Genomic DNA, 26,754 nt, shown 5'->3' with positions numbered 1-26,754 from the left:
TACATCCATTGAGAAAAGATGGTATCGATCACTAAAAGCGCATCCATGTATGGAAAATAAATTGACTTTACTGAGGCGATGAAGAAATTAGAAAAAAATACACAGGTCAAAAGGGTCCGGGAAAAGAATTAGAGTTCCCAGATCCGGCAGTTTCAATATAAATTTCATTTCTACCACCAACCGTTCTTTCTCCTCATCCCAGCACTGCCAGGGCTGCCAAAATCATAACCGGAGTTGCCATATGCATGGCCATGGTTGCTGTGTCCAGGCCCAGAGTTCGTGTATGCATGCCCTGAGTTGTTGTATGAATACCCTGGGCTGCTATGTTCATGTCCAGATTTGCTATATGCATGCCGGGAGTTGATGTATGCATGATCGGAGTTGTATCCTTGGACAGAGTGGCTGTGTGCATGGCTGGAGTTGTTGTATACATGGCCAGAGTTGTTGTATGCATGGCTGGAATTGCTGTATGCTTGGCCGGAGTTGCTGTATGCATGGCCAGAGTTGTATCCATGACTGAAGTGGCTGTGTGCATGGCCTGTGTGGCTGTGTGCATGGCCCGTGTTGCTGTGCGCATGGCCAGAGTTGCCAAATGCATTGCCAGGGTTGCTAAACTTGTTGCCAAACCTGGATAATGAATATCTGTGCTGATAAGGTGTTGCCGACCCTTCAAATGCTGAAGTTCCTGATTGACTCCAGTTGTTATTATTCGAAGTTTGAGAGCCTGACATATGATGACCAGAAGTCATAGGAGAAATCTTGTGACCCTTGTAAGAAGGTGTTGAAGGAGACTTGAAATGGTTCTTCTTGTACTTTGATTGCGATACATCTCCAGGATCCTCCGAAATCCATCCACCTTTGTGTTTTGATTTTGTTGGTGTTGACTTAAATATATCTCCAGGATCGTCTGTAATCCATCCACCTCTGTGTTTTGACTTTTTTGGTGTTGACTGGGATAAATTTCCTTGATCCTCCGCAATTCGACGACCTTTGTGTTTTGATTTTTGCAGTGTAGCATCATTGCCTTTCTCTTTGGACTTGGTTTTTCTCTTTTTACGAGACTTACCAAGATCATGAGGAGCAGATTTAATTCCCATGCTCTTGTTATTTTCTCTATGAGATTTTAGAGTTAGGGTTGATAATTCACGGCTCCTCTTCCCACCCTGCTTATGTAAAACAAGCATGCATTTTACTGATATTTCTAGAAACATACACAAAATTCCACAAAGAAAAACTGAACCTTTTGACGCTGAAGTAAGGAAATATGGTTAAGTAGAATATAAATGAATCTGCCTACATTGATAAACATCTTCGCTGAAGAAACCTACCTTAGCAGATCTGGTGCACTCACGTGCAAAATGCCCTCCTTCCCCACATCTGTAGCATAAACTAGGTGATTCTGCCATAGTGGCTTCCTCATTTGACCTTCCACACTCCTGCATAAATAGATAAAATTCAACAAAAGAAGGGTAGTCACCAACAAGAAAAAATTGGGAAAAAAAGAGTTAAAAACACCTCAGGATCAGATGGGTGAAGAGAAACAATGTTACAATCAACAGATGCCAATGTCAAGAGACTTGCCAAAATCCCATAACAGATATTCCAAAACTTGGGCAGTATCAAAGCAACCACAAGGATATCTTGCACAAACAAAATTATATAATAACAGTATAAAATCATGTGCAAGAAGAATGTTAATGTCATGTATAGGTGTAAAAATAATGTACAGCTTCAGATCATATTGAATCAAAGAATATTTTATCAAGTAAACCACACTGTATGATTCGACATGTGATATAATGTCCACCACTTGCAACTTTAACAACGAGAAAAAAACAATTTAAATCCAAGACCATTAGGGAGAAAAGAAACATCAGCAAAAGAAAGTACCACCAGAGATGGTGCATACTTCAAATTCTAAACCACCATCACACTGGCATCTCCTGAGATCATGAAAGGATGATTCAGCAATTGAGAAAATAGAACAATACAGTCAATGCTGAACTAAATCATTGACAAGAAACACAAGGATATTAATATAGCAACTATCATATAGACATACCTAAACCTAAAATCACATAACATCAACATGTCATTATGCATTTCATCCATGAAAGCATCATGCACTTATAGATGAAATTTTCTCCTTAACCATAATACACGTGAAAAGATATGCAGAATGCTCAAAGAGAGATGCCCATGGAGACAGACATGCAGATGTTGAAAGCATTGAATAGGACTTACCAAACCAGAATGACCCAGTTCACCACATCTGTAGCAAGAAACTTGTCTCAGACTATCATCACCAGAGGTAACACAACATAAATGGCCAAAACTCTTGCAGATGTAGCATTGTATTTCCTGAATGATGACCAAAAAAAAATTAAACATTGAATTAAGAATGAGATTCAAATTAGAATAAGAATATGAACTTGTAGGTAAGCAGGAGGGAGGAAGAAAAGGACAAGCAATGATGAAAAAAGTGGAACAACCTTGAGATCATCAGGAGAATAATCTTTCTTGCATGAGAACATCTCATGCCCGGATTCCCCACAATTCAAACATATTTTTGAGCTCTGGGGAGTGGCATTATATTTATCAGGACAATTTTTTGCACGGTGGCCACTTTTCTTGCAAATAAAGCAATCTCGTCCCTGCAGAAAAAAATGGAGCACAACAAACACGCAGAATAAGTAGATTCTTCAAGTCCTCAAACTATTTACATTTAATTCAATACGGCCATAGACATAAAGACAATATTTAGTCATTTCAGTATTCTTTTGTTCAGGTTTTCCTTCTTTTTTTTTAATAATTTTCTCCCATCTATGATATTTACATTCCACATGAAGGAGCCAAGTTATCCATCTTTTCAAAAACGGACAGTATAGGTCCTTGTGATTCTCAGCGAAGTGGGATAAGACTGCTGACAGGTACATCCAGAGGTTACAGCGCATCTAAACCAAATATCTCAAATGCTGCATGTGTGAAATTTAAGAGTAACTATGGGATAAAAGCATTCTCAAGCAAAGTTGAATGCAGCAACAAAAAAACATGGGTGGTCATCAAAACAAAATGAGTTTAACTTTTCCACAAAGTTCCTTCTTATCCAAAGCACTGTTAACAATCTTGAAGGAAAAAAAAAAGAAAAAAAAAGTCCAAGCAAACAGCTTTTGGAAACAACTGAATCCAATAAATAAATAACAAGGCTCCAAATTCTAAATAATTAGCTTCACAAACCTTAGAACATTGCTTAGCACCATGCTCCAAACTCCCGCAAACAAAGCATGGTTTAATCTTCTTCATAGGTGTCGGACAGTTAACTGCCATATGCCCTTCCTCACCACAATTATAGCAAGTTGACCAGCCACTATCCGGAGGATCAAAGTACCTTGGCCCCCGCTGACAGAGGACATATAACAGATATACCAATCTAAGCCTTCACAAGGGAATAGTATTTCTTTCAAAATTGTAGATCACAACAAATATTTCAACTCACAAGAAGCTTTCGGAGCACAACATTAACAGACTCCTCATCCGCATTCGCACCACCAGATTCCACCAATTCCGCAGCCTCAACTGCCTCTACCTTCTCACTTGTCCCTGCCTTCTCGATTGTCTCCGAATTCTCAACTGTCTCCGCCTCCTCAGCCGTTCCCACCTTCCCTTCTTCCTTGGCATTAACAGCCTAACCACGCATTATTAAACCAAATAACCCTTAATTTCAAAACTAATCAATTTTCAAGTTGTAATAAAAATAAAATAATCAATTTAATTAACAAGAACAGCATAATTAAGCTCAACTTACTGAAATGTTAATCCTTTTCTCAACTTTCCTTTTCCTCTTCTTACCACCACTGGGACCCACACCCGCCGCCACAGCCTCCATCGACGAGGTCGCAGCTACCTCCAACACGCCAGTATCTCCTCCATCACCACCGCTACCATCACCGTCGTCGTCGTCGTCCAAAACGATAAGACAGTTTCCGTTTGCAGTCAATTTCGCCGCTTTCATTAACAGCGACTTCTCTACGATCTTCAAGCTCAGATCTTCATTTGCCTCTTCATCATCGCTACTCACTTCCACTACAAATTTCTCCGATTGCTTCTCTTCTTCTTCTTCGATTACTTCGATTTTCGTTTTTTGCTTCTCTTTCGTTTCCATTTAATTAATTAAATTTAAGAAATCCTAATTTTGAAAAAAAAATCCTATAATTTGAATTTTACGGACACGCATGGGCAGGCGGAGAGAGTCAGCTAGGGTTTGAGTAGGTACATTTACTCAAAATCGATTCCATCCGGCTTTGATCTGATTTGATTTTTTAGGAAGCCTCAAACTTAGTCCCTACATTGTTATCTATTTATCAATTGAGTACAGCATAGAAACATAGCATCGATTAGGTCACTTAATGGAGTTAACTTTACTTCAATTAAGTCCTTACGTCCAAGTCTCTTGATTTTTCTGTTCAAATTTTCTTAGAAAAATTATTAGGTGAATTTAATTCACAAGGTACGCTCATGGACCAAGCCAATCAAATTCTTACATGTCATTAAATCTGTACACATCGTTAGTTATCTCATTTCATAATTATGATTTTGGCTTTCACATTTTAAATATAATTTACTAAATTGGTGATTCAAACTTAATAGCATGTGATAAATTTAGTGGTTCGTTTGTGATTTTAAATTTGTAATAAATCTATTGGTTGGTTCATGAAATTAAATTTAATAATGAAATAGGTTGATTTAGAAAATGTTTCTGGATGTAATAACGATTGTTTTTTAAAGTATTTTTTGTATGAAAATATATTAATATAATATTTTTATTTTTTAATAATTATTTTTAATATTAACATATTAAAATGATTTTAAAATACTAAAAAAATTAATTTGAAATAAAAAAAATTAATTTTAGGATATTAATAATTTATTATTATCTTAACTATTTCAATACATAATTTTATTTCTATATAGTATTTTAAAGCACAATTGTTAAAACCAATTTAACTCAACATATTAATTTCAAAAACTTGATTTTGTCTAATTGAAATTGGATTTAATATTAAACTAATTAAAATATTAACCCATCTATCGAAATTGATTTAACTTGATTTTGATTCTTCTATACTAAAAAAAATCATTTTAGTCCATTAAAAAAATAAAAAATAGAGAAAGAAAATAAGTTATCAAACATGTTTAATGACCTCACACAAACCATATTTTAGAAAAAAAAATACATAAATAAAATATAATAATATTTTAAAAATCATAACCATGATACCATACTTTTCAAATAAAATTATAGTTTTTTTATAGTAATATTAAAAATTACTTTAAAGTATAATAATATTTTAAAAATCATAACGATGATACCATACTTTTCAAATAAAATTATAGTTTTTTATAGTAATATTAAAAATTACTTTACTAATAATTTATATAAATCTAAAGAGTCAATCCTTCTCATGATTCGAAATAGATCCATCGAACGCTACTCTACATGGATTCTAAAATTAAATGCTTATTTTGTTTGTTGAGAAAGTGTTCAAAATAATCAAATTTAAGAACAAAAATTTAAATTTTAGGGTATAGATTAAGAAAATATGATCTGTAATATTAATTATATCAATATCCGAAGCTAATTTATCCATGCATAAGTTTTTTTTTTTTCAATCCCATCAAAAACTTGAAAAAACACCATTGATATGCCTATGTTAGTGATCTTAAACTCTAGTTTGGTTTGCTATGGAGTCCATGGCGAAAGAGGCCCTTCAAATGAACATGACTTTCAAACGCAACCAGCAGATGCAGTTAAGGGACCTAACATTTGTCTAATTCTCATACTTTTGGATGCTTGATGGAAACACTAAAATCTAATTAGCAGCAGGTGCGAATGTCAATCTTCTCATTCGGAGGACCTGGTGGAAAAGGCGGCGGCGTTTGAAGATTCCTCCGGTGCAGGAAACCAACAGTGTTATCCGTCTAAGAAATTAACTCCTGTTTATCTTGAACAAGGTATTTTGTCTTTCAATAATGCTGTAAATTTCTAACTTCTTTGTTTTTGCAATAAATTGATGATTTATTTTGAAAAAGATCGATCAAAATTAACTCCTGTTTATCTTGAACCTGACAGCAGCATCACAGGTCAGTGATTTCCAAATGCTGACCACAAATATATAGCCTTGCTCCATGACATGGTAAACCAGAGACATGGTACAAACACCGGAAACTACAAACATTTTCTATGCATCTCAAAAGAAGTTTCTTTGCCTAGATGAACATTCTCTATTGTATCTGCAGCATAACCGTCCTGGAAATCTCCATGAGCTTTGCAGAACCTGTATGATAAGGTGTTGAATCTTCTGATCCTTTTCCATAGTGATAATGGAGCAGTGAAGACCATTCGCGGTTTCGGTGTCAAAATGGAATTAATTCAGGGTAATAAAGCTGGGATTTAGGTGATATGCTGCAGCATGGAGGGCTCTGTGAAGAAAATCATCTCATATTGAGTCAATTAATTTCCAGAGTGGCATGTTTCCGAACTCCTGTAATGCTTCTTTATCTGATACATGCTGTCATATATGGAGCCAATCGAAGGTTCATCGTCATCACTGATCTTGTCAGCAACACGATTGAGAGCGGTTGTTGTCTTTGATGCCGTTTCTGCTGCCTTCCAGAAAGAAGAATCCGTTACCAAAGCAGCCGCACTCTTGCCTTCCACTTTCTTCGACCTAAAAGAAGATTTTCACTCTGATGAAGTGAAAATTTATTTCAATTCATCTTTATTGGAGAGGATGCTCTCGACAATCGAGAATGGGATTGTCGACCTCATCTTTGAAGGCTTGAAAAGGTTGTCATTTTGAGAATCCGTTACCAACAGCTTTAGCACTGTAGCATTGTTATGAGCAAACCTGACAAGGCTTTTTGCCTTATCTAAAACTCTTCTAATGTCATCTATAGCAGCAATCTTCTCTTGCATGAGGCCGATGCAATCTGATGCACTCACAGCCCAAAAATCGTGCATGTGAATCCTTCTAATCTGATTGATAACCGAAAACATCCAGCTTGTTGTAGAACAAGTCATGACCTGAACTACATTTTGCTGCCTAACCTCTTCAATAATAACATCTAACAAGTTCTGCAAGGGAACATTATTGCCACTGATATCTGTAATGACCTCAGATAAACACGACCAGCCGGACAATCTACAAGGAAATTGACCAAACATCGACCGTCTTTATCCACCCATTCATCCAACAGGACGGCACAGCCAGTGTTAGCACATGTTTCTCTAGTTCATCAGAAGTGGTTTCACTGATCCTTGGAAAACTCAGCGAGTAGGCAACCTTACACCTATCCCCATTTCGAGGAAGTGCCCAGCAACTTTCTCAGAAACTGGTGAGTCGCAAGCATCTCTCTCTGTCACACCCCCGGTGGCAGGGTTAGCTGCGGCTGCACTTGCATTGCTAGCAACTTGCTCATGATGGTCTAATTCTTGAGCAAGGCCTTTACCTTCGGCTTCTGCAATGTGCTTCCTGAATAGTCGTCTCCCAGTCCAACACGGCATGCACGCATCTTCTCTTGATCCAATCAACTCATGCCGTCGCTACTCCAGTGCCCAAGGAACTAGACCTTATGCAAAGCTCCCTGACATTAAGGGGAGCTCCATCACAATTCGCAACATCTCCCCGGCCCTGACAGTCAATAAAACCCACTAATATTCCCCTCGTCGCAAAACATGCATTGCACTTCATCTGGAGCCACACCATACTCATGGAGGTCACGTCATGCTGCCATTTTCTAGATTCTCTAGAGATTAAGCTTGCAAAATAAACAAGATAAACAGTCAATAACATTTTGTACTCCAGATGGATCTTGCCCACCAATGGGAAGTGGAGAATATGCTAGTCGATCTTTCCATGAATCAAGTTACTTCCGAGCATATGGAAATCTTCTATGGCGATTATAGTACTGTGGGTGACCCTGACCGTTTCAAATTAAGACATTTTCTTCACGATAGAAATAGTTTTAAAATCTAACTTGAGAGTCGACTCGGGGCTAAATATAAGTCACAAGTCAGGTTAATTATTGATTTAAGTCAATATAAAAATAAAAATAATTATTATCTACGACGTGAAATATTTCTGACCTAAACAAGGTCATGGTTGTGGGCATAGCTTAATATTCAGATGACTTGGTAGAAAAAATTGCGATTCTTGAAAGTTTCTTCTCGTTAAAAGAATAATATAAATTATATTTTAAAATCTTGTTTAAAAGCATAATTATTTTATTTAAAAATTTAAATTGTTGGATTAAAATAATTTTTTAACATGATATAAAAACCTTAATAACAGGCTATTATGAATTTAAATATCACTATTTTTATTTATTTGATAAATATTAATCATAATGTAATATGAGCATGTACAAATTTTAAGTTTAAAAAGTTAAAAACTTAAATATATTGAAAAATAATATAAATAATATTTTAAATAATCATTTAAGAACTTAAATTTTTTAATATGATAGTTATTTTACACAAAACCATCAAAAGTGTTAATTAAATAATGTTAATTATTACCCGTTGAAATTTTATGTTTCTTTCTACTACCTTGTCCACAAGTTACGCTCACGCTAAAAATTTCAAAATTTAGCCCACCCCTTTTAAAACCCAATGCCAAACGGGGGAAAGACAAGCAAAAGCAAGGAATCCCTAGATTAAACTGCAAGAGCAAAATCAATCTCAGATAGATAGTTCAACTTGCTGTACAAAACACAAATATAAGAAAGAGAGCACGGTGGGAAAATAAGGGGCACTGCAGAGAATGGGACAACAAATATAAAAAAATAATATATATTATCTATTTATATAAATCACATATGATATGATGAACTAAATTTATCTAATAATTTCTTAATCTTAACAATAAAATTTAAATCTTTACCCAATTAAACTTTAAACTTTTACATGTTATCCTATACAATACAATTTAAATAAAAAATTGAGGTTAGAAAAATAAAAAATAACACCATATATTACTCTAATCGAAATCTATATTGCTATAATAAAGATATTTTTGTGTTATAAATACCTGGATAATTGTACTATATCTTATCATAATAAAAAAAAACATGATTATCTTATATATTATAAAAAAATTTATTTATAAATAATTATGATAATGAATCGGGATGAGAAATTAGAATATTAACATTATCTAAATATATTGATATCAAAACTTCAAAAATAAACACAAATAATAAATCCTAATTTAGACAAAAAAAAACAATCATAATAAAATTATAATGAATAGATTTAAGTGTTTGGAAACGCGATTGTATCCATGTTTCTAAAAAATTTAATTTTTTTTTATTAAAAATTAATTTTTTTATATATTTTAAATCGTTTTGATGCATTAATTTCAAAAATAATTTTAAAAAAATAAAAAAAATCATTGTAACATATTTTAAAAAATTCTTTTAAAAACAACTATAGGATGCTAAATTCACATATGCCCATCATCTTACCGTTAGAGACAGGGACTTTCCAGTAATTTCGTTCTCCTACAAAAATCCACCTTTTCAAAACTCAAACGGTCTCCAGAATTCAAATCCAAACCATCCTAACCGCTCATCTAAACCTATCTCCACCGTCCGATCACTCCCACCACCGAATCCTCATTTTCCCTCAAAAATTCATTTTCAAAAAGAAAAAAAAACAAAGAAAGAAAGGAGGGAAGGAAGGAAAGAAGAAAGAAAGAAACACTCTCTTTTTTCTTCTCGTTTCTCTTCGAATTTTCTCACCTCCCAAACACCCCTTTCACCCCGAACTCTTGCCCTAGATTTTCCAACCAACTTAAAATGCCTTTCCTATCGGACACGGCGAGCGCGATTAAGAGCCGGTTCGGGTTTCATGACCGGTCCGTCTCGGAATCTGTGCCGAGCACTCCAGATCTACTGAAATCCGTCTCTCGAGATCATAACCTTGCTTCCGCCCAATCCTTGGTTGCCATGTCAGCAGCCCGGAGGATTGATGACTGGGAGGAGGACGACAACGGTGGCGTTACAGGATCAGTGGTGTCGGTGCCGCGGCATGCTCAGAGCTTTGAGTTCTCCGAGGATCCTTCATTCTGGAAGGAACATAACGTGCAGGTTAGCCCTTTTCTTTTCATTTTGTACCTTGATTTAAAAAAAGTTATGATTTAGTCCAAATATTATATTTTGAGCCTAATTAAGCTTAAATTAAGGTTATGCTTGTGATATGGGTTGTCATTTTTTATTTTTATTTTTTGAATTTGTTCAGGTTTGCTGTTGCTTGTCATTTTGGTTCCTGGATTTTCAAAAAGTGTTGATTTAGTCAGAAATATCACAATTTGATGCCATTCAAGCTTTAAATTAAGTGGTTTTGCTATTCAATTAAGCTACAATCTTGTTTAATTTATTGTTATTTGATTAATTTTTTTAGGTTATTATAAGATTAAGACCGTTAAGCAGTTCAGAAATATCTGTTCAAGGGCATGGCAAGTGCGTTAGGCAAGAAAGTTGTCAGACAATTACTTGGACCGGGCATCCCGAGTCACGGTTTACTTTCGATCTTGTTGCGGATGAAACTATTAGCCAGGTATCCACCTCTTTCTTTCTTTTTTCTCTGAAACGAAAATGGGTTTGGTTTTTTTTGGGGTAGAGTCTTAATTGGAATGGTTAATTTGATTAATGTGGTGTAACAGGAAAAAATGTTCAAAATGGCTGGATTGCCGATGGTGGACAATTGTATGGGAGGCTACAACAGCTGCATGTTTGCATATGGCCAAGTGAGATTTTGCTAAGGGTTTTAATTTTAATGTGGTATTCTAGTTTTCAGTATTTGAGATAGATTGATTGGAATGAAAATGCTGTGAAGGGCTTATAGAATTTATTTTTTTTTTAGCTAAAATGACTTTAACATTCGTTAATACACAATCTATTGTGTATATATGCAGACGGGAAGTGGAAAGACTCATACAATGCTTGGAGACATCGAGGGAGGGACTCGAAGACATAGTGTTAATTGTGGAATGACACCTAGGGTGTTTGAGTATTTGTTCTCAAGAATCCAGAAGGTTTTTGATTTTCCTCTTGGACATCAAGCTGACCATGAATATGTTTATTTTTTGTTTTTTGGATATGAGTGAGCTATTCCCAAACTATTTCCAAAGCATTAGTTTTCATGTGCTACTATTTAGCTAATCTTGAAAAGATGAGCCCAATTGCACGGTCATAAAAGAAAGATTTGTGCTTTCTCCCCTTCCTTTGTTTTTATCATGAGTTGGATTTAACTGATTCTAAGATTTCGTAGACTTATGTTTACTGTGTGCATATCTGGTATCTTTTTGTTCGCTAAGCGGCGGAGGTTTGCTGCAGGCCTTTTTTCCTTCCACATTCACAGAATTCATATTCAAACCAATGGCCAATGGCTGAAAGTATAAATTAGCTTTCTATTTTTAGGGTTGCTGAATATACATCAGTGCATTAACTTTTTTCCGTTTCTGTGAAAGGAATCTAATTGTGGTTTTTAATTGATCATTTGTATCAGGAAAAAGAGGTTCGTAAAGATGAAAAGATAAAATTTACCTGTAAATGCTCTTTCTTGGAAATATACAACGAACAGATTCTTGATCTCCTGGATCCGTCATCTACCAACTTGCAGGTATAGGTTACTTCTTGAAGTCTGCATCTCTTCAATTGATTTGTTTTTTTCTTGATTGCATTAAAAAAAGCAATTTGCAATTTGGAAAAGAACTCTGCAATGAAAGAGCTCTAAAACCCTCAAAATTTTTTTATATGTTTACACCATTGACAACTCTCTTTATATTAGTTTTCTTTTGAACTGTGTTAAACCATGTGCGTGTATTTGAAGTTGCACTCCTTTTATTTTTCTTTAATTGAGCATTTTGGTGAAATTAAGAATATTCGGTGGACATTATTATTACAGATAAGAGAAGATGTGAAGAAAGGGGTTTATGTGGAGAATCTCAAGGAGATAGAAGTTGCAAGTGCTCGAGATGTGCTTCATCAACTTATTCAGGTATACAAATTGCCTTAACACTATGTATGTGCTCTTCGAAGCAAGCTTACTGTGAGAAATAAAATTTCAATCAGTATTCTGTTTTGAAATCTCCAACTGTTTCTGATTATCAGATCAAGCACAAAGCTTCTAAAAATTGTGTAATATGAAGCAAGAACTACAATGTCCTAAGTATGAAACTCTTGTTGGAAGATTGGGAAAAGTCAACGATACAAAAAGTTTACTTGGAAGAAGAATTCTTTCTTAGATTAAATCCGAACTTGTACATTTACATGGATACTTATTTCTTTTATTTCCTCAAAATTTTACTTAACCGAGTATCGTGTACTGTTTTTTCAGGGTGCAGCAAATAGAAAAGTAGCAGCCACAAATATGAATCGTGCAAGTAGTCGTTCTCATAGTGTATTTACTTGCATCATTGAAAGTAAGGTTAGTCGATTTTCTCAACAACAAAAAAATAATATGAATAATTGAAAAGAAATCATACAAGAGTCTTCATTTGCATTTATTCTTGAAAAGCAACATATTCTGAATGCCTTCCTTATCTCATTCCTTAAAAACATTTAGTTTTAAGTATGAAAGAAAATAAGTGATTCTGAATACTGTTAATTGGATTGGTTTGATATGGCAATTCTAATCGGTGGTTTGTCATCAGTGGGAATCCCAAGGCGTAATTCACCATCGGTTTGCTCGGCTTAATCTTGTTGATTTAGCAGGATCTGAAAGGTGCTGTGATGTGGAATAGAAAAATAATTTTATTGAAGACGTTAATTAGTAAAACTTCCAATCTAAGTTTTGTTATCCTTATGTTTATCATCATAGGCAAAAGAGTTCTGGTGCTGAAGGTGAACGTCTTAAGGAAGCTACCAATATCAACAAGTCACTTTCGACATTGGGGTGCGGTCTCCAACTTATTCTTAATTCGTTTTTAAAAAACTATTTTAAGACTTATTTTATATGTGAAGTCAAAGTATGAATTCAAGTCAACTGTTAATTTCATTTAGATGGTTTTGATATTTGCAGACTTGTTATTATGAACCTCGTAAGTATATCAAATGGCAAGTCGCACCATGTTCCTTATCGGGATTCGAAGCTCACATTTTTGCTTCAGGTATACTTTTTAAAATAGAATATGTTTAATTCTTGAATTTGAAATATCAGAAGTATACCCTACCAATCTCATAGATAACAACAAAATGTCTATCTGGAATACATTTAGCAGAGTTTTTATATTTTGTTTTCAGCTAGAGCAAAAGTTCCTTTTGAATTTTGTGGGCATGAATCGAAGTATAATTCTTGCTTTTTTGTAACTTTTAGATAATTTTTGTGTGAGCCCTCTGTGTGGAAGCATTCCTCCTCCTTCCATCCTAATTAATTTCTACCTTCAAGAATAAGGGTTGGTTGGATGCACTGTAGTTATCCAACTAAATTGAGTTTAGGAAGTATGGTGACCTTAATTATCATAAGATTCTTGGGTTGCCTAGCATAAGTGACGATGACAGTCTTTGAAAGTAGTAGAAGCATTGAAAGTATGGACTGAATTAGAGAATCTCTCTGCTATGGCCTACAAAAGATTGTGGTGTAGTTGAAAAGTTTTTAATATTTATTTTTTGAAGAGATAAAGTTCTATCATTTTGGAATATATTTTGCATTAAATGTCTTGACTATTAAGTTCTAATTTCCTTTATAATGATATGAATTGCTAATATATGCATTTCTATCTAATTATTTTTTTTTCAGGATTCTCTGGGAGGAAATTCAAAAACCATCATAATTGCAAATATCAGTCCATCTCTTTGGTTAGTTGCTATCTTCTCCATAATGGTTTCTCTTAAGTTCTTGCTTGGCCACTCGTGTAAACTTAAAAATAAATGTTAACAAGCATGGCATATTTGTATGTGGGTGTTCACATTTCAGTATAATATTTTTTTTGGGTCCCTTGCAGTTGTTCTTTGGAGACGTTAAGCACATTGAAGTTTGCACAACGAGCAAAATTCATAAAAAATAATGTATGTGATCTTGCTTTTAAGTTTGTGTATAATCTATACCTGGTTACCAGCGATCATGAAATAGCGAAGCCTAGCCTTCTGTAACTGATACTATTGTAAAAGATTAAAATTTGGCACATACTTTTCTTTCCCTTATAGTAAAAAAAGTCCCAATTGAAGTTGTTGGTGGGGCTTTCCAAAACATTTTATTGGTACATGGTAAGTTCTTAATGTCAGCCATTGCTATGCACACAGAAAGTCACTGCTTTACTTTTCCTCCAGGCAATTGTTAACGAAGATGCATCAGGAGACGTTATTGTGATGCGCTTGCAAATTCAACAACTTAAGGTATTGTGCTCAAATGAGATTCCCTCATCTTACGAGGCCTTTCTTATTTCAAAGCTAAAATAACACTGTACATTGTTTTAGTAACATTATTAGATAATTGTTACCTAAAATAACTCAATATTGTTCCAAGGAAAGCGACAAGGTTAGGTTTTCCATCTTGACTGCTTATGATTGCATCTGTGTTCATATACTTTCAGAAAGAAGTGTCTCGACTGCGTAGTTTAGTCAATGGGGAAGCTGAAAATCTAGATAGTGATACTTCATCCTTAAGCTTTCTCGGATCTCCTGGAAGTTTCAAGTGGGAAGGGTTTCATGGATCCTCTAGTCCGCTTATGTCTGAAAATAGGATGTCTCAGGTACCCGTCGCTTGTTCTTAACCTTGACTATTTAACACAGAATTGTTGAATGACTCTCAGCTAAAATTCTTTTTGTGCTGTACTTTTATAGAAGAAAGATTATGAAGTTGCCCTTGTCGGGGCTTTTAGAAGAGAAAAGGACAAGGACATAGCTTTGAAGGCATTGACAGCTGAAAATCAAGCAGTTATGCAACTGGTATGTGCGAAACATATTGTTTGGATTTAATTAATGATCTGAAATTGTTTCTGATTTTTTTTTGGAATGCACTAGACCAAACAGAGAGAGGATGAGATAAAAAGCTTAAAAATGATACTACGATTCCGAGAGGCAGGAGTTAAGAGGCTAGAGGCAGTTTCTGCTGGAAAGATTTCAGCTGAAACACACTTGTTGAAAGAAAAGGAGGAGCATCTGAAGCAAATTGAAGTTTTACGAACCCAGGTTGATCGCAACCAAGAAGTCACAAGATTTGCCACAGAAAATTTGCGTCTAAAGGAAGAAATTAGAAGGCATGTCTTTTTCAGCCTCTGTAACTCTCTTTCTCAGTAAAGTGGCAAATTATATTGGTCTCGATACATATACATTGGTTGTCAATTCAATGAAATTCGAGCTGGATGTAGATTTATGTCAAAATTAGGCTAAAAAAAGTTAATAATATTAGCAACTAAAACCAAGGTCAAACATCTCTGCTAGCAATAAACAGTAATTTCCAACTAACTGAACCTGATAAAACAGGAATGCACCTGATTAGTTCATGAATATTCTTTTTATATCTTTTTGTTTGCAAAGAACAGATTTCAAGTAATATTTTTATGTCCAAGATATATTCTGAAATCATTTCCCGTTAAATGGGGATGCTTATTTTGGCTATACTTCACAGATTAAAGTCATTTTGTGAGGAAGGTGAGAGGGTGATGATGAATGAACAAATCATGGTCTTACAGAATAAGGTAGAGGAAACAATGTCTAAACATGTTTTAAGCTGTTTTCAGTCAAATTATCCTTTCTAAAACATCTTCTGATTGTATATGCAGTTACTAGAAGCACTGGATTGGAAACTTATGCATGAATCAGATTCCTTGGCAGTTCAGGTTCTTCAAAAGCTTTACTGTGAACTTTGAAAATGCATGGCTACATTTAGAATTTTTTTTTCTCATTAACTGTGAGTTTTTTTAATTTCTTTCGACTACAGAAAACTAGCTTAGACATGAAGACAGCAGCAGTACATGATGATCCAACAATTTTGAGTCAGGTACAATTCAAGCAGATGTATCTTCCAAAGCATTTTTCACAACAGTGCAACCACTTTGGCATATATATTTAACTCTTAGCGTATCAGTTTTGATTACATTTATTGAGATGGGATGTAAAATAAGCTAATGGGTTGTACTCTTTCATGAAAGTCTGGTGATGATGGTGCTAGCTTCTTCTTCATTGTTGCAAGAGTTCTTTGTTTGGTTTTCACCTCAAAAACTTTTTAAAATAGTATGATTTCAGTAGTTGCATTTCTATTTATTCATTGTAGAGATAATTATATTTCGAACTTCAAATTCAGGCTAACTGCTTGCATAAGAAGTTCCTAGATGGTATTTCTCTCCTGCAGCCATCCTGTAGCACAAAATGAATGACGTTGTAATATGATATTCAGAGAATATTGTATTCAGCACTGTAGATTTCAGAATTTTGCATTTTTCATCCATCCCCGGGATGTTACAACGATAGTTTTGCTGAGGAATTCTTGCTTGGATCCACCATCTTTACCAAAAAAACAAAGAGAAAGAAAAGCAGAAATTCTGCCTCCTGATTTTAGAATGATCCAGTTTGAAATTACAAATTTGTTTCTAGATAATCATATTATAATGGCAAGTGCTTGGTGTATGTTTTTGAATTATCTTACGAACTATGCATGCTTTGGTGTTTGTATTACTCATGCATGGTTTAGCACCAAAGACTTTATGGATATAAATAACTATTGTTGACACAGGAACCAAGATCACCTTGTCAATCTTCAATTAATGAGGAGAACGAATTCCTTCGCATACAGGTCCGCCACTCTACTTCTTTGTTCACAAACTTTTATGCGGCTTTCATTTGATACAACGTGACAGATTTTTTATTTATGTATTATAGGTTATTCAAAACCAGGCCGAAATTGACTTGCTCCTTAAGAAGTTGGATTTCTGTTTTGAAGAGAAGGAAAGACTAGAAAGGTAATGGATTGACTCTTAATTCTTTCACTTGATAAAATTTTCAAACTGTCAATTGATTTAATTTTTCAATGAACAAGTTTGGTTACTTTACCTCCAGCATGATTACACAGCTGATGATGAATGTACGTTTATGTAGACTCAAATACCTAATAAGCAGTGTGTATGTGCGAATGTACTGTACTATTTTGAAATGCTGTCTGCCTGACTAGATTATTTTGTAGGCATGTCAATGATCTCATGATGAAACTTGAAGAAGAGAGATTTTTTAGAGCCACAAACGAGAAAACAGAGCAACTTGAGCTTCCTTTGTCAACTGATGCATCAGTTGTCAATGTGGAGCTCAAAACAATGGTTGATGCCATTGCCGCAGCAAGTCAACAAGAAGCTGAAGCTCATGAAAAAGCTATTACATTGTCTACGGAGAATAATGAGCTGCAGTTGAAGCTTGAAACATTTATTGAGGCAAACAAGGAGCTACAGTCAAAACTAAAAGCTTTGATTGAGGAAAAAAATAGTCTCATTGAAATGTATGAACGGGCAGCTTCAAAAAGTAACTACAAGAACGTGAATGATGATGAGAGCGAACAAAATGGCATGGAAGTTCATGATAATGATACTCCTCCTGAACTTGCCAACGCAAGTGAGAGGGAGATGAAAACAGTTGAGAACCTAGAGCAGCAGCTTATGGAAACGCATGAAGAAAATGAAAAGCTGATGGGTTTGTATGAGATAGCTATGCATGAGAGGGATGAACTGAGAAGATTGCTTTCTTCTGATGAACAGAACAGTATGGAAGTTGATGGAGAGAAATGTCTTCAGTCTCCTGCATCTCCACTGAACACGGAACAAGCTTTCATTGAGTTTGATAAAGTTCTGAGAGAAATTGAAGTAACAGAAGAAGGGCTCTTGATAAAACAGGAAGAGTTTCGATCCCTTGAGCTACTTTCCTCTGAAATGCAAGAGAAAAGAGCTCTTGTAGATAAGAAGTTATCAGCACTGAGATATTCCGTGTCAAGTTTTGCTTCATCAATTGCCTACTTTGAACAGCGAGAACACAGAGCAAAGGCAAGGGTAAATGCTTCAACGTCATATCTTGAGAAAAAGAAAGAAGAGTTGGCTCGCCTTCAAGTTTGCAAGGAAGAATCTGAGGCCACCATGGGAAGGATTCAACAATCTGAAATTGAATTGAAGAACGCACTGGCAGTTTTGAAATCCAAACTTATGGAGGAGAATCAGAGACAGGAGAGTGAAAAGGTCCTTTTTGCCATAGATAACATTGAGAATGTAGACACCTCACAGAGAAATTGGCAATTAGGCGGTAAAGCTACAGAGTTATTGAAGTCCGAGGAAGAGAAAACCAAGATACAGAATGAAATGAAGCTGTCCCGCGAAAATCTTGGTCTTATAAAGAAAGAATTTGATGTTTTGAGTAAAAAGTTGGGTAAGATAGAGAGTGAAATGCAAGTTGTACAAACGGATATACAGAAGGGATCCAAATCTGTGGAGGAAATGGAACTTGCACTTCAGGCTGTAACCCACGAGAAGGAAACTCTCTTAGAAATCAGAGAGGCTGGAATGCATGAAATTCAGAGTATGATTCTTGAATATCAGCAAAGCGTCTTCAATGCAGATCTGAAGGGGGCGGAGAAGGAGATGTTGGAAGAAGAATTACAGCTGGAGCTGAGAAGAAATGAAGAGTTGAAAATACAGCGGGCAGAAGCTTCTGAGAAGATGACCAAGCTGTTGGAAAACACAAGCTCCCGTCCATGCTTTGCTAGAAAAATGGAAGAGTAGCTGCAGATGTGTTCAGGTTTCTGCATGATAATAGTAAAATACATTTGCACAGGAGCACGTCGTGTGGTCTGATGCATTCTTTCTATGTATTTTTCACAAATAAAGTATTACATAAATTAATATTTTTCAATAAATAATGTGAAATTAATTTTATAAATAATAGAATATAAACTATAATAAATGGAATTATTCTTCGACTCCTTTCAGCTTTCAAGTGGCTGCTAAGGTTAGAGAGGGTAATGGTCAAGTCTAACAATAAAAAGAAGCAAAGCCACCAACAACAGTTACAAGTCTTGAGTTTTGCTCTCAAAAGAATCAGAAAACAAGATGAAAATCAAATTACTATCTGAGTAGATAACATTACTGACACATTTCAGGGATTTGCTAGGGTACAAACACAGCTCGCACCAATCAATCATCAATGAGTTTCAGTCCCGAAATTATTCTGTGATCATTAAGAGCTTTGAATTCCCACTCAGTCCCATTTTGCTCGTTATATATTACAAGATAGTATCATTCCCTAGTTGACCTCAAAACGAATCATCAGCATTAACAAAAATTTCCCCAGTTTCCTAACTATAATCTCCCCTAGTTCTGCAGTTCGGTTACACGAATGTCGCCCGACTGAAGAGAACATTCAAGACAGCATGCAAAAACCCTAGCCCCATTAAGATCCTATTGGTTATCTAAGAAGCATGTCAATTGTTCGGGGAAGAAAGGAATTAATCAATATACACAATCTCTATCCTCATGCGTGTTCCTCCTACAGCTCAAAGCAGGAAATTCTACACGAAACTGGTTATAGAACTAAGCTTTTGGACTACCCTAAAATGGAGAAATGATTACAATAATGTGTACACGAGGAAATATCCAATGCACCATAAGAACTAAGGGAAGTTTTCCCTATTACCAGCAACTATACTAGACCATTGTTATGATACAAAGTTCCATTTTCAGCAAATCTCAACCTGGCATGCAAATGTTCTTGTCTGGTGAATTCACCATCTTCACATTTTCAGTCAGTTCAAAACCTACTCTGCATAAAAATGAGAACGAAATGTTAGAAACACCTTAATGGTAATGATGAAAAATAACAAAAGTGATTATCACCGCTATACTTATATCACATAATTGATGCTACTAAACGACATAGTAATGCTCTGGAGATGAAAGAGCATGCAGAGTGTTGACGATGAGAGGCTACTTTGTTTGGGTACCTCACAAGAAATCATCCATGGTTATTATTTATTCACCAAACTTTTTAGATTATGCCCAAGGAGAACTTCCTTTTTTCTTTCAAAGAGGAATGATTTAAATCAGCTTGAGCAAGTGGAATGATTCAATATAAATCTGTTACTTGTTTATTTTGGAGGAGTCTCTGGAGTTTGATGGGTACACATTCACAAAATTAGTTTTCATACATCAAATTAAAAGAAGGATAGAAATCATATTCTGATAAAGTATCTACCTCAAAACAATGGACAACTTCAAGTCAAAACCCCTTCCAAACTGTCAACAACAACCACTTCAAACAAAAATGAACTATAGTACGCAACTGTTTCAGCCTGCTACCTTTATCACACCAATTTCATCTATCTTTGAGCTCTTATGCTGCAAGAGAACAAAATACAAAACAGAGAGCTTATTTAAGGAGAACGGGGGACTAAGAAATGAAAAGCAGCCAAGTAATTCATAACAAAAATGAGAGAGATGAGACTGGACATACTGCAAAATCACCATTACTTCAAACAAATATACATTACCTTACTTTTTTTGTGCTTGTGCACATCATTGAAATCTTCATCTCCATCATGCTTCCTTTTCTGAAATCATACAACAACAAAGTCCATATTGGCAATGACATTGAGCATAAAACATTTAATGTCAAAATCACCAATCACTGCAGTTCATTCCTAGCCATCAGCAAATTTACTAGTTTTTAATTGTCAATGGTGAATGTGACATTTATTTGAATAGAGATTTGAGTTATTGTGCACATAGGAAGTTGAACTGTTTACTATAGATGCCAAACACCATACAAAAGTAACTTAGTCTATAAATTTAACTATGATTTTATAGGCTGCGTCATGTTCAAGCAGTAGCTGCAAACAAGTAGTAAGTTCTAACCTTATCGTGGTGTTTTTTGGAATGGTCAGCACCAGAATCATGATGTCCACTTCTATCCTTCTTCTTCTCCTTGTCTTTGTCTTTACTTCGGTCTTTATCTTTATGACGGTGTTTACGTTTCTTGTGCTCCTTCTCCTTCTCCTTATCTCTCTCTTTGTGTTTTTTATGCTTCCTATCCTTGTCCTTGGACTCAACTTTTGATTTCCCGGCTATGGTAGGAGTCCCCTTCTCTGCCTAAAGAGGATGGGAAAAATAAATAAATAAATAAAAATACATTGGGACACCAAACAAAATAGTACTAAATGTCAAAATACATTGGTGTTATGAACCAATGCCAATTTTGCAACACTAAACTAAAGTGACTGATAAACCCACAAAATTAAAGGCAAGATAGATTTCTTACAGAAGGCAAATCTATAGGAGTAGTTTCCTTCAGTTGGAAGGCCTCCCTAAGTACATCTAGGTCAAAGGGCTCTATGTGTGCATTACTATCTCTGGAGGTATTCTGGATAAGCTGATCCAGTTGCATCCCTTCTCCTTTTCTTATTTCAGTGTCTCCCACCACATTGTGAAGATAATGCGTGTCTGCAATTGACAAAGGAAGTGACCTCTTGCAGAAAAATTCATGGTGGGGCAACAATTTGAAGTGACTTATAAGATCAACGGCACCAGTCAGCTCTCTTGGTCCTGAAGTTTCAAAAGGGCACCATCTCATCAGTGCATGCAACAAAATATCAGGTAAACCTCAATTTTTTTCTCCAAGCTTCACTTATATATTCATTTCACATTCTGAGCTCCTTCTTTATGAATACCTTCTTGTCCCTTCCCTTCTTCAAGTGGATGAAGGATGTTTATTGTATTTAAATGACATTAGGGGGAAAAAAATACTTGCATTGCTTTGAATAAATAAAGACAGCTTGACATCTGGTGTTTCCTTTTTCAGATATTTAGAAATGATAAATTGAGCAGGTCAACTGAATGCACAAGTCTGAATGGGGGTAAGATGAGTTTTTTTCTTGATTCATAAAAACAAGGGGGTAGAGATAAAGCTCAGTTGCATATGCAAGCGTTACATGCAATCACATGAATGAATTTATACAAAGATTATTATGAGATGAGCCATTACCAAGTCAGTGATCAATAAGGCACATTGCTAAAAAAATACCTAGTTTTTTCATCCCTCCTAAAGAATTTAAACCGTTTTGGAAGATGATTTATATTTGATGTTTCTAAATGGAGAATTTCAGAAGTGCCCTTGAATATTTTCATAATCATTCTCCGTTTTTGGCCAAGTATACTTAATTTATGGTTATAGACCTAATAATCAATTCTACCTACAATCTTTTAGTCTTATATATTTGTTTAAATATTATGCTCTTGGATAAGATTTACAGCAATTTTCAAACCCCACATGAACCTCCAACCATATTCTCTTCACTTCTCACAGTTACAGTACAGGACTGCTGGCCTTAACTTTCTTTTGGATGACGTGGTAGATGATAGACTTGGAGATATTGTTTCAGCTCTGGTATAAGTATAATTTTGGTTTGGTTGGGAGGAGAGCAAAAAAAATTATACTTGGCCTCAAAAATATTTGTAACATCAGGTTGTAACATCAATACAAGATACCTACATCTCCATGTTCAGATAGAATGACCCAGGTATGGAATGATTTGAAATGAGTAATGATGATAACCCTAGGACACAACACTCATCAACCATTAAAATCAAGAGGGGGTAGGGGTAGGGGTAACGGGCAACAAGCCAAAAATATTCTAAAAACTAATTCTTACCTCTTCCAAACTTCTTGCTTTCTGGATCCATGGGTCAATGTTTAATGAGAAGGTGAACCACCAACTGCATGTTATTTATCACAAGAGATAAATGCTTCATAACTATCAAATGCCTTTAAAAAAGCATTTCAGTATATAAACAAAGAATGCATCAAGTAGCTACTTGTAAATTTATACTGTAATCCAAGTATCTACAGAACAAGATATTTGAATAACAAAACTGCTGCTGAAGATAGAGTAAACAAATGATCACACCAAGGGTCATGAATAGCATGACTCATATAAAAAATTCACGCTATAGGCAACATCTGAACAAACAAGTGGGCATTCAATGCTTATTTCCTTCATTTTATAGCACATTAGATTTACACATCAATTCACTATCTTTTCTAAGGCCACTATACTTTGAAGGGGTCAATGGATATTCTATAATCAACAGAAAAGGTAAACATTGGGGGGATCTATTTAAACCTCAGGGAAACAAGGGATTCTATAATGACCATCCTTCCAAACACCATACAAAACATTGGGAAAAATTCGAACAAGCAACAAGGAGACTTGGCAGCTTAAAAATCACATATGATTCATAGGACGAGAATTTCAATAAACAGCCCCTTATATTAGGGAACCCATCCAACTAGTGATACCTTTTTCAGAGTTATGATACAACCTCAACAACTACCCATCAGAAATAAGCTCCCAGAGCTTTTCGAAAATGATGAGCTAATTGATTAGACAATTTTTTGGTTATACTGCTCATGTGTAGCATAAATAAATTGCCAGCCAAACTGGACTATAAAAACACCCCTAGTCAACACTCAACAAACCCACAAAAAGAAAAGAAAAGAAAAGAAAGAGCTGATGCGCTATGCAAGGCAATGTTCTCCCTCCATTTTAATGAAAACACTATCCTCTATCCCAGTATACCACACCAGATCATATTCAGCTCCACAAACCTCTCCTACATATACGATTATCGAACGACCAATCTTTTCCCCTTCCTTTCAAGAATATCTAAAGATTTCGAAACTGTTGACCACTACCAAGCTCGACGAGTAGCACACAGAAGGCACACGTAAATCAACACCTCATCAACCAATCAATGCACCTATGGGACAGCTACTGCTGCGGATACTCCACGTACTAATACCAACTCCGCTCTGGTAACATAAAAAATTACAAATAGCCACATTAATTACCCTATAAACCAAAATTTTCACCCGGTCAAGTCTCACCGTACTACTACGCTAAGTCGATGGAATTTCTCTACATTCGCTGACCTAATCGCATTACAGCAAGAAGGAATGGAAGAGTTGTAATTTGAAACAAAATCACAAAACCCTAATGTTGGCAAGCTAAGCAATCAAAAAGCTAGAACTTCTGCTTGAACAGACCTTTGGCATGGATCCAGAATTCGTTTTTATCTGTGCTCTTCGAGATCACAAGGGCAAAACCGTAATTTTACAATAACCCGTCTGCTTCTCCTTCTCGTCTTCTCCACGACGGCTCCTTTCCAGTTCGGTAACAAGCAGCTTCAAAAACCGTAACTCTTTGGCTGTGAGATTGGGAATCCCAAGTAGCGAGTTGCGGTAATTGGAGAGAGAGAGAAGATAGAGTGAATTTGATGGATCAGAGAAGATTCGCGAAGGAGAGAGAGAGAGAATGAGACTATATTTATAGCTGGAGAAATTGGGTACTTTTTAGGGTTTGCATTGAAAGGGGAAGGGGATTTATTCCCGAATAGATTTGGGAGTCTTAGAAAGGTTGGGTAGGCTCATATTAGTCCCTAGAAGACACCCTTTTTATCCTTTAGGTCCCTAGTATGTATTTTTAACAAATAAAGTCCCCGATCTGCCCTTCTGTTTGCATTTATGCCCAAGCATTTTGTCAATTAGGTCATAATTGCTACACTCTGCTCAGCCCAGAAAGTTAATCCTGGATTCCAGGTTTGAAATTAAATTATATTAAAAAATTAAAATAATAATTAAACTCGAATAAAACTCTTTCTGGTTAAAGTTTAATTTTGGAAAAGAAAAAAAATAAATTGTAAAAAAAGTGTTACCAGCTCATAAAGACAACATATGTAAGAGTATGAATAATTTTAGGAATGTGTTGGTGATTAACGGATGCGTTGAGGACGGTTAGACGTACAGATTGGGGACTTAATTGAGAAAGAGGCTGTGGAATGGGGACTGATTTGAAGTTATCCCCGAAGACTTTCAAGCTTTGGGTGGTCTTTCTGCTGTCGCTTTTGCACTTATTTTGGCTGTTTTTGATCCGTCATGCTCTCTCATTTTTATTTTGCAAAGCGAGTCCCTCCTTTTTCTATTTCTGTAGTTGCTCTTAAGAGTGAAAAAGGTGATCCGGTTTCTTAAAGTTGCATAATGCTAAGGTAATCCTTTATTTATTGAATTGATTGCAAAAAGACCCTTTTATTTTGAATATTGCCGTCCACCAGTTGCCTGGCGTCCATCAATTTCGTCCTCGATGTGTACTAAATATTTTCAATTAGATCCATTTTTATGTAGCTAGATCGCAAAAGTACATAGATAAACAGCTAAATTTCAATCCATAACAGGTTTGAATGTTATTAATGCTCAGCAGCAAGCAGGCATCTCGATTGGGGCATTTTACTGTAGAAACTAGATGGCCTGAATTTCAAAACGATCATATTTAATTAGCCCTGGGGTAACTTCTTAGGCCTCAGCTGCATGCAAAGAGAAAATACAAGATATCAGAGCATGTCCTGACAGCACAATGAAATCAAAACAAGAAAATAATGGAAAATCGAGCAAAAACAATTGATCATAACCTCATTGCTATGGCCACACTTCTTCTTCCTGCAGTTCTTAGCTCTGGGAGGCAGACGAGAATAACATCTAGCAAGCCAAAACAGTAAGCTAAAAAACAATCAGTACTGGTTTGCTAGATCACAAGTCTGCATGTTCATGTTGGATTACTTTCTTGATCCTTAATTAATCCCGAGAGTTTAGCTTAAATAAGCTGTTAATGTGATCTTAAAAGGGATGATTATACTCTTGGAATGCATCTCAACCGGCTATGAAACAAAATCTACACGGCCATCCATGCATGATATTAACTTTCTAAATCAAGAATTTGTCAATCAATGTGTATGCCCCACTAGCTAAGAGTTCATTAATCAGTTCTAGGATATTAAACATCGAGGATAAGACAGAAGGTGTACCTGCGGCAAATCAGCTTGTATTGATTGAATTTACGAGCTAGTTCCCTCAGGGAGGGCTCAATTTTCATGCTAGGAGCTCCTTTTCCTCCCCTAAGCCTCAAGACTAGATGAAGTGTGGATTCTAAACAACAACACCAACCACGATAAATCAATAAAACCTTTCACAAAATCTATCACTGCAAAAAACCAGAAGCCCTTCGCATTTTTCTGACGAACAATGAGAAACAAACCTTTCTGGATATCGTAGCTAGCTAAGGTACGGCTATCTTCAAGTTGCTTTCCAGCAAAAATCAACCTCTGTTGTTCCGGCGGAATTCCTATTCGACATTAATCACCATGTAAATTTAGACCATCTACACACAGTTTTCTTTGGCAAGCTTAGTTAAAAAGAACAACACAAGCTTATGATATGATATGAAAAGGGAAGAACAAAAAAGGGTTACCTTCCTTGTCTTGGATTTTTGCCTTGACATTGTCAACTGTGTAACTACTCTCAACCTCGAGAGTAATAGTCTTCCCAGTTAGGGTTTTCACAAATATCTGCATCTTTCCTTTCTCTCCTTGGCCTACTTCTCCAACTGTTTACTGCTATATAATATGTGCATGCGGGTATATATGTAGTCTTAGTAATTTGCTAGTTACTTGCGAATCAAGTTAGCGTTTTTGCTAATTACTTGAGAACCAAGTTTAGGATGTGGCCAGTAACTTGCGAACCAAGGAACTGGTAGTTCCTGCTTATAACTAGGCAATTATTTTATGAGCTCTAACATATTACACAATTAGCTATAACGTAGAATTATTTGTCTTGGAAAAATAAATTATTATACCTGACCCAGGGTTGGAGTTGCAGGTTTTCATTTCATTCATGATTTAG

At 35.6% G+C, this 26,754-nt stretch overlaps 4 protein-coding genes across 5 annotated transcripts; 1 reads left to right on the top strand and 3 right to left on the bottom strand.

The window, feature by feature from the left end:
- Window positions 1-48: 48 nt before the first annotated feature.
- LOC133699701 (uncharacterized) lies at window positions 49-4,286 on the bottom strand. The gene is made up of 7 exons (XM_062123085.1): window positions 3,806-4,286; window positions 3,497-3,685; window positions 3,238-3,399; window positions 2,493-2,654; window positions 2,245-2,361; window positions 1,329-1,436; window positions 49-1,163 (listed from the first exon to the last, which is right to left on the bottom strand). Exons 1-7 carry the CDS (start codon window positions 4,160-4,162, stop codon window positions 171-173), a joined length of 2,088 nt encoding a protein of 695 aa, XP_061979069.1. The 5' UTR covers window positions 4,163-4,286; the 3' UTR covers window positions 49-170.
- Window positions 4,287-9,709: 5,423 nt separating this feature from the next.
- Window positions 9,710-18,892, top strand: LOC133699270 (kinesin-like protein KIN-12E). The gene is made up of 22 exons (XM_062122469.1): window positions 9,710-10,149; window positions 10,463-10,618; window positions 10,725-10,808; window positions 10,977-11,096; window positions 11,570-11,683; window positions 11,969-12,061; window positions 12,401-12,490; window positions 12,717-12,787; window positions 12,884-12,958; window positions 13,085-13,172; window positions 13,802-13,860; window positions 14,007-14,070; window positions 14,332-14,397; window positions 14,595-14,753; window positions 14,845-14,949; window positions 15,025-15,260; window positions 15,632-15,701; window positions 15,786-15,842; window positions 15,944-16,003; window positions 16,736-16,795; window positions 16,882-16,961; window positions 17,183-18,892. The coding sequence occupies exons 1-22, from the start codon at window positions 9,859-9,861 to the stop codon at window positions 18,753-18,755; spliced, it is 3,771 nt and encodes a 1,256-aa protein (XP_061978453.1). The 5' UTR covers window positions 9,710-9,858; the 3' UTR covers window positions 18,756-18,892.
- A 565-nt stretch (window positions 18,893-19,457) lies between these two features.
- On the bottom strand, window positions 19,458-24,402 carry LOC133699271 (mediator of RNA polymerase II transcription subunit 19a-like). Of its 2 annotated transcripts, none has more exons than XM_062122470.1 (7): window positions 24,070-24,402; window positions 22,676-22,739; window positions 21,286-21,569; window positions 20,883-21,116; window positions 20,519-20,578; window positions 20,224-20,366; window positions 19,458-19,791 (listed from the first exon to the last, which is right to left on the bottom strand). In XM_062122470.1, the coding sequence occupies exons 2-6, from the start codon at window positions 22,704-22,706 to the stop codon at window positions 20,316-20,318; spliced, it is 660 nt and encodes a 219-aa protein (XP_061978454.1). In that variant the 5' UTR covers window positions 22,707-22,739; window positions 24,070-24,402; the 3' UTR covers window positions 19,458-19,791; window positions 20,224-20,315. The 2 variants fall into 2 exon arrangements, with proteins under 2 accessions (XP_061978454.1, XP_061978455.1); XM_062122471.1 differs by having other exon boundaries at window positions 19,458-19,786.
- A 691-nt stretch (window positions 24,403-25,093) lies between these two features.
- Window positions 25,094-26,451, bottom strand: LOC133699272 (ubiquitin-like). The gene is made up of 5 exons (XM_062122473.1): window positions 26,324-26,451; window positions 26,111-26,197; window positions 25,881-26,001; window positions 25,488-25,554; window positions 25,094-25,382 (listed from the first exon to the last, which is right to left on the bottom strand). The coding sequence occupies exons 1-5, from the start codon at window positions 26,424-26,426 to the stop codon at window positions 25,353-25,355; spliced, it is 408 nt and encodes a 135-aa protein (XP_061978457.1). The 5' UTR covers window positions 26,427-26,451; the 3' UTR covers window positions 25,094-25,352.
- Window positions 26,452-26,754: the final 303 nt, after the last annotated feature.

Source organism: Populus nigra, chromosome 7, assembly GCF_951802175.1.
Source record: "Populus nigra chromosome 7, ddPopNigr1.1, whole genome shotgun sequence".
NCBI lineage: Eukaryota > Viridiplantae > Streptophyta > Magnoliopsida > Malpighiales > Salicaceae > Populus > Populus nigra.
The sequence above is the reverse complement of the archived record's forward strand: the minus strand, read 5'-3'. Positions and strand labels throughout refer to the sequence as shown.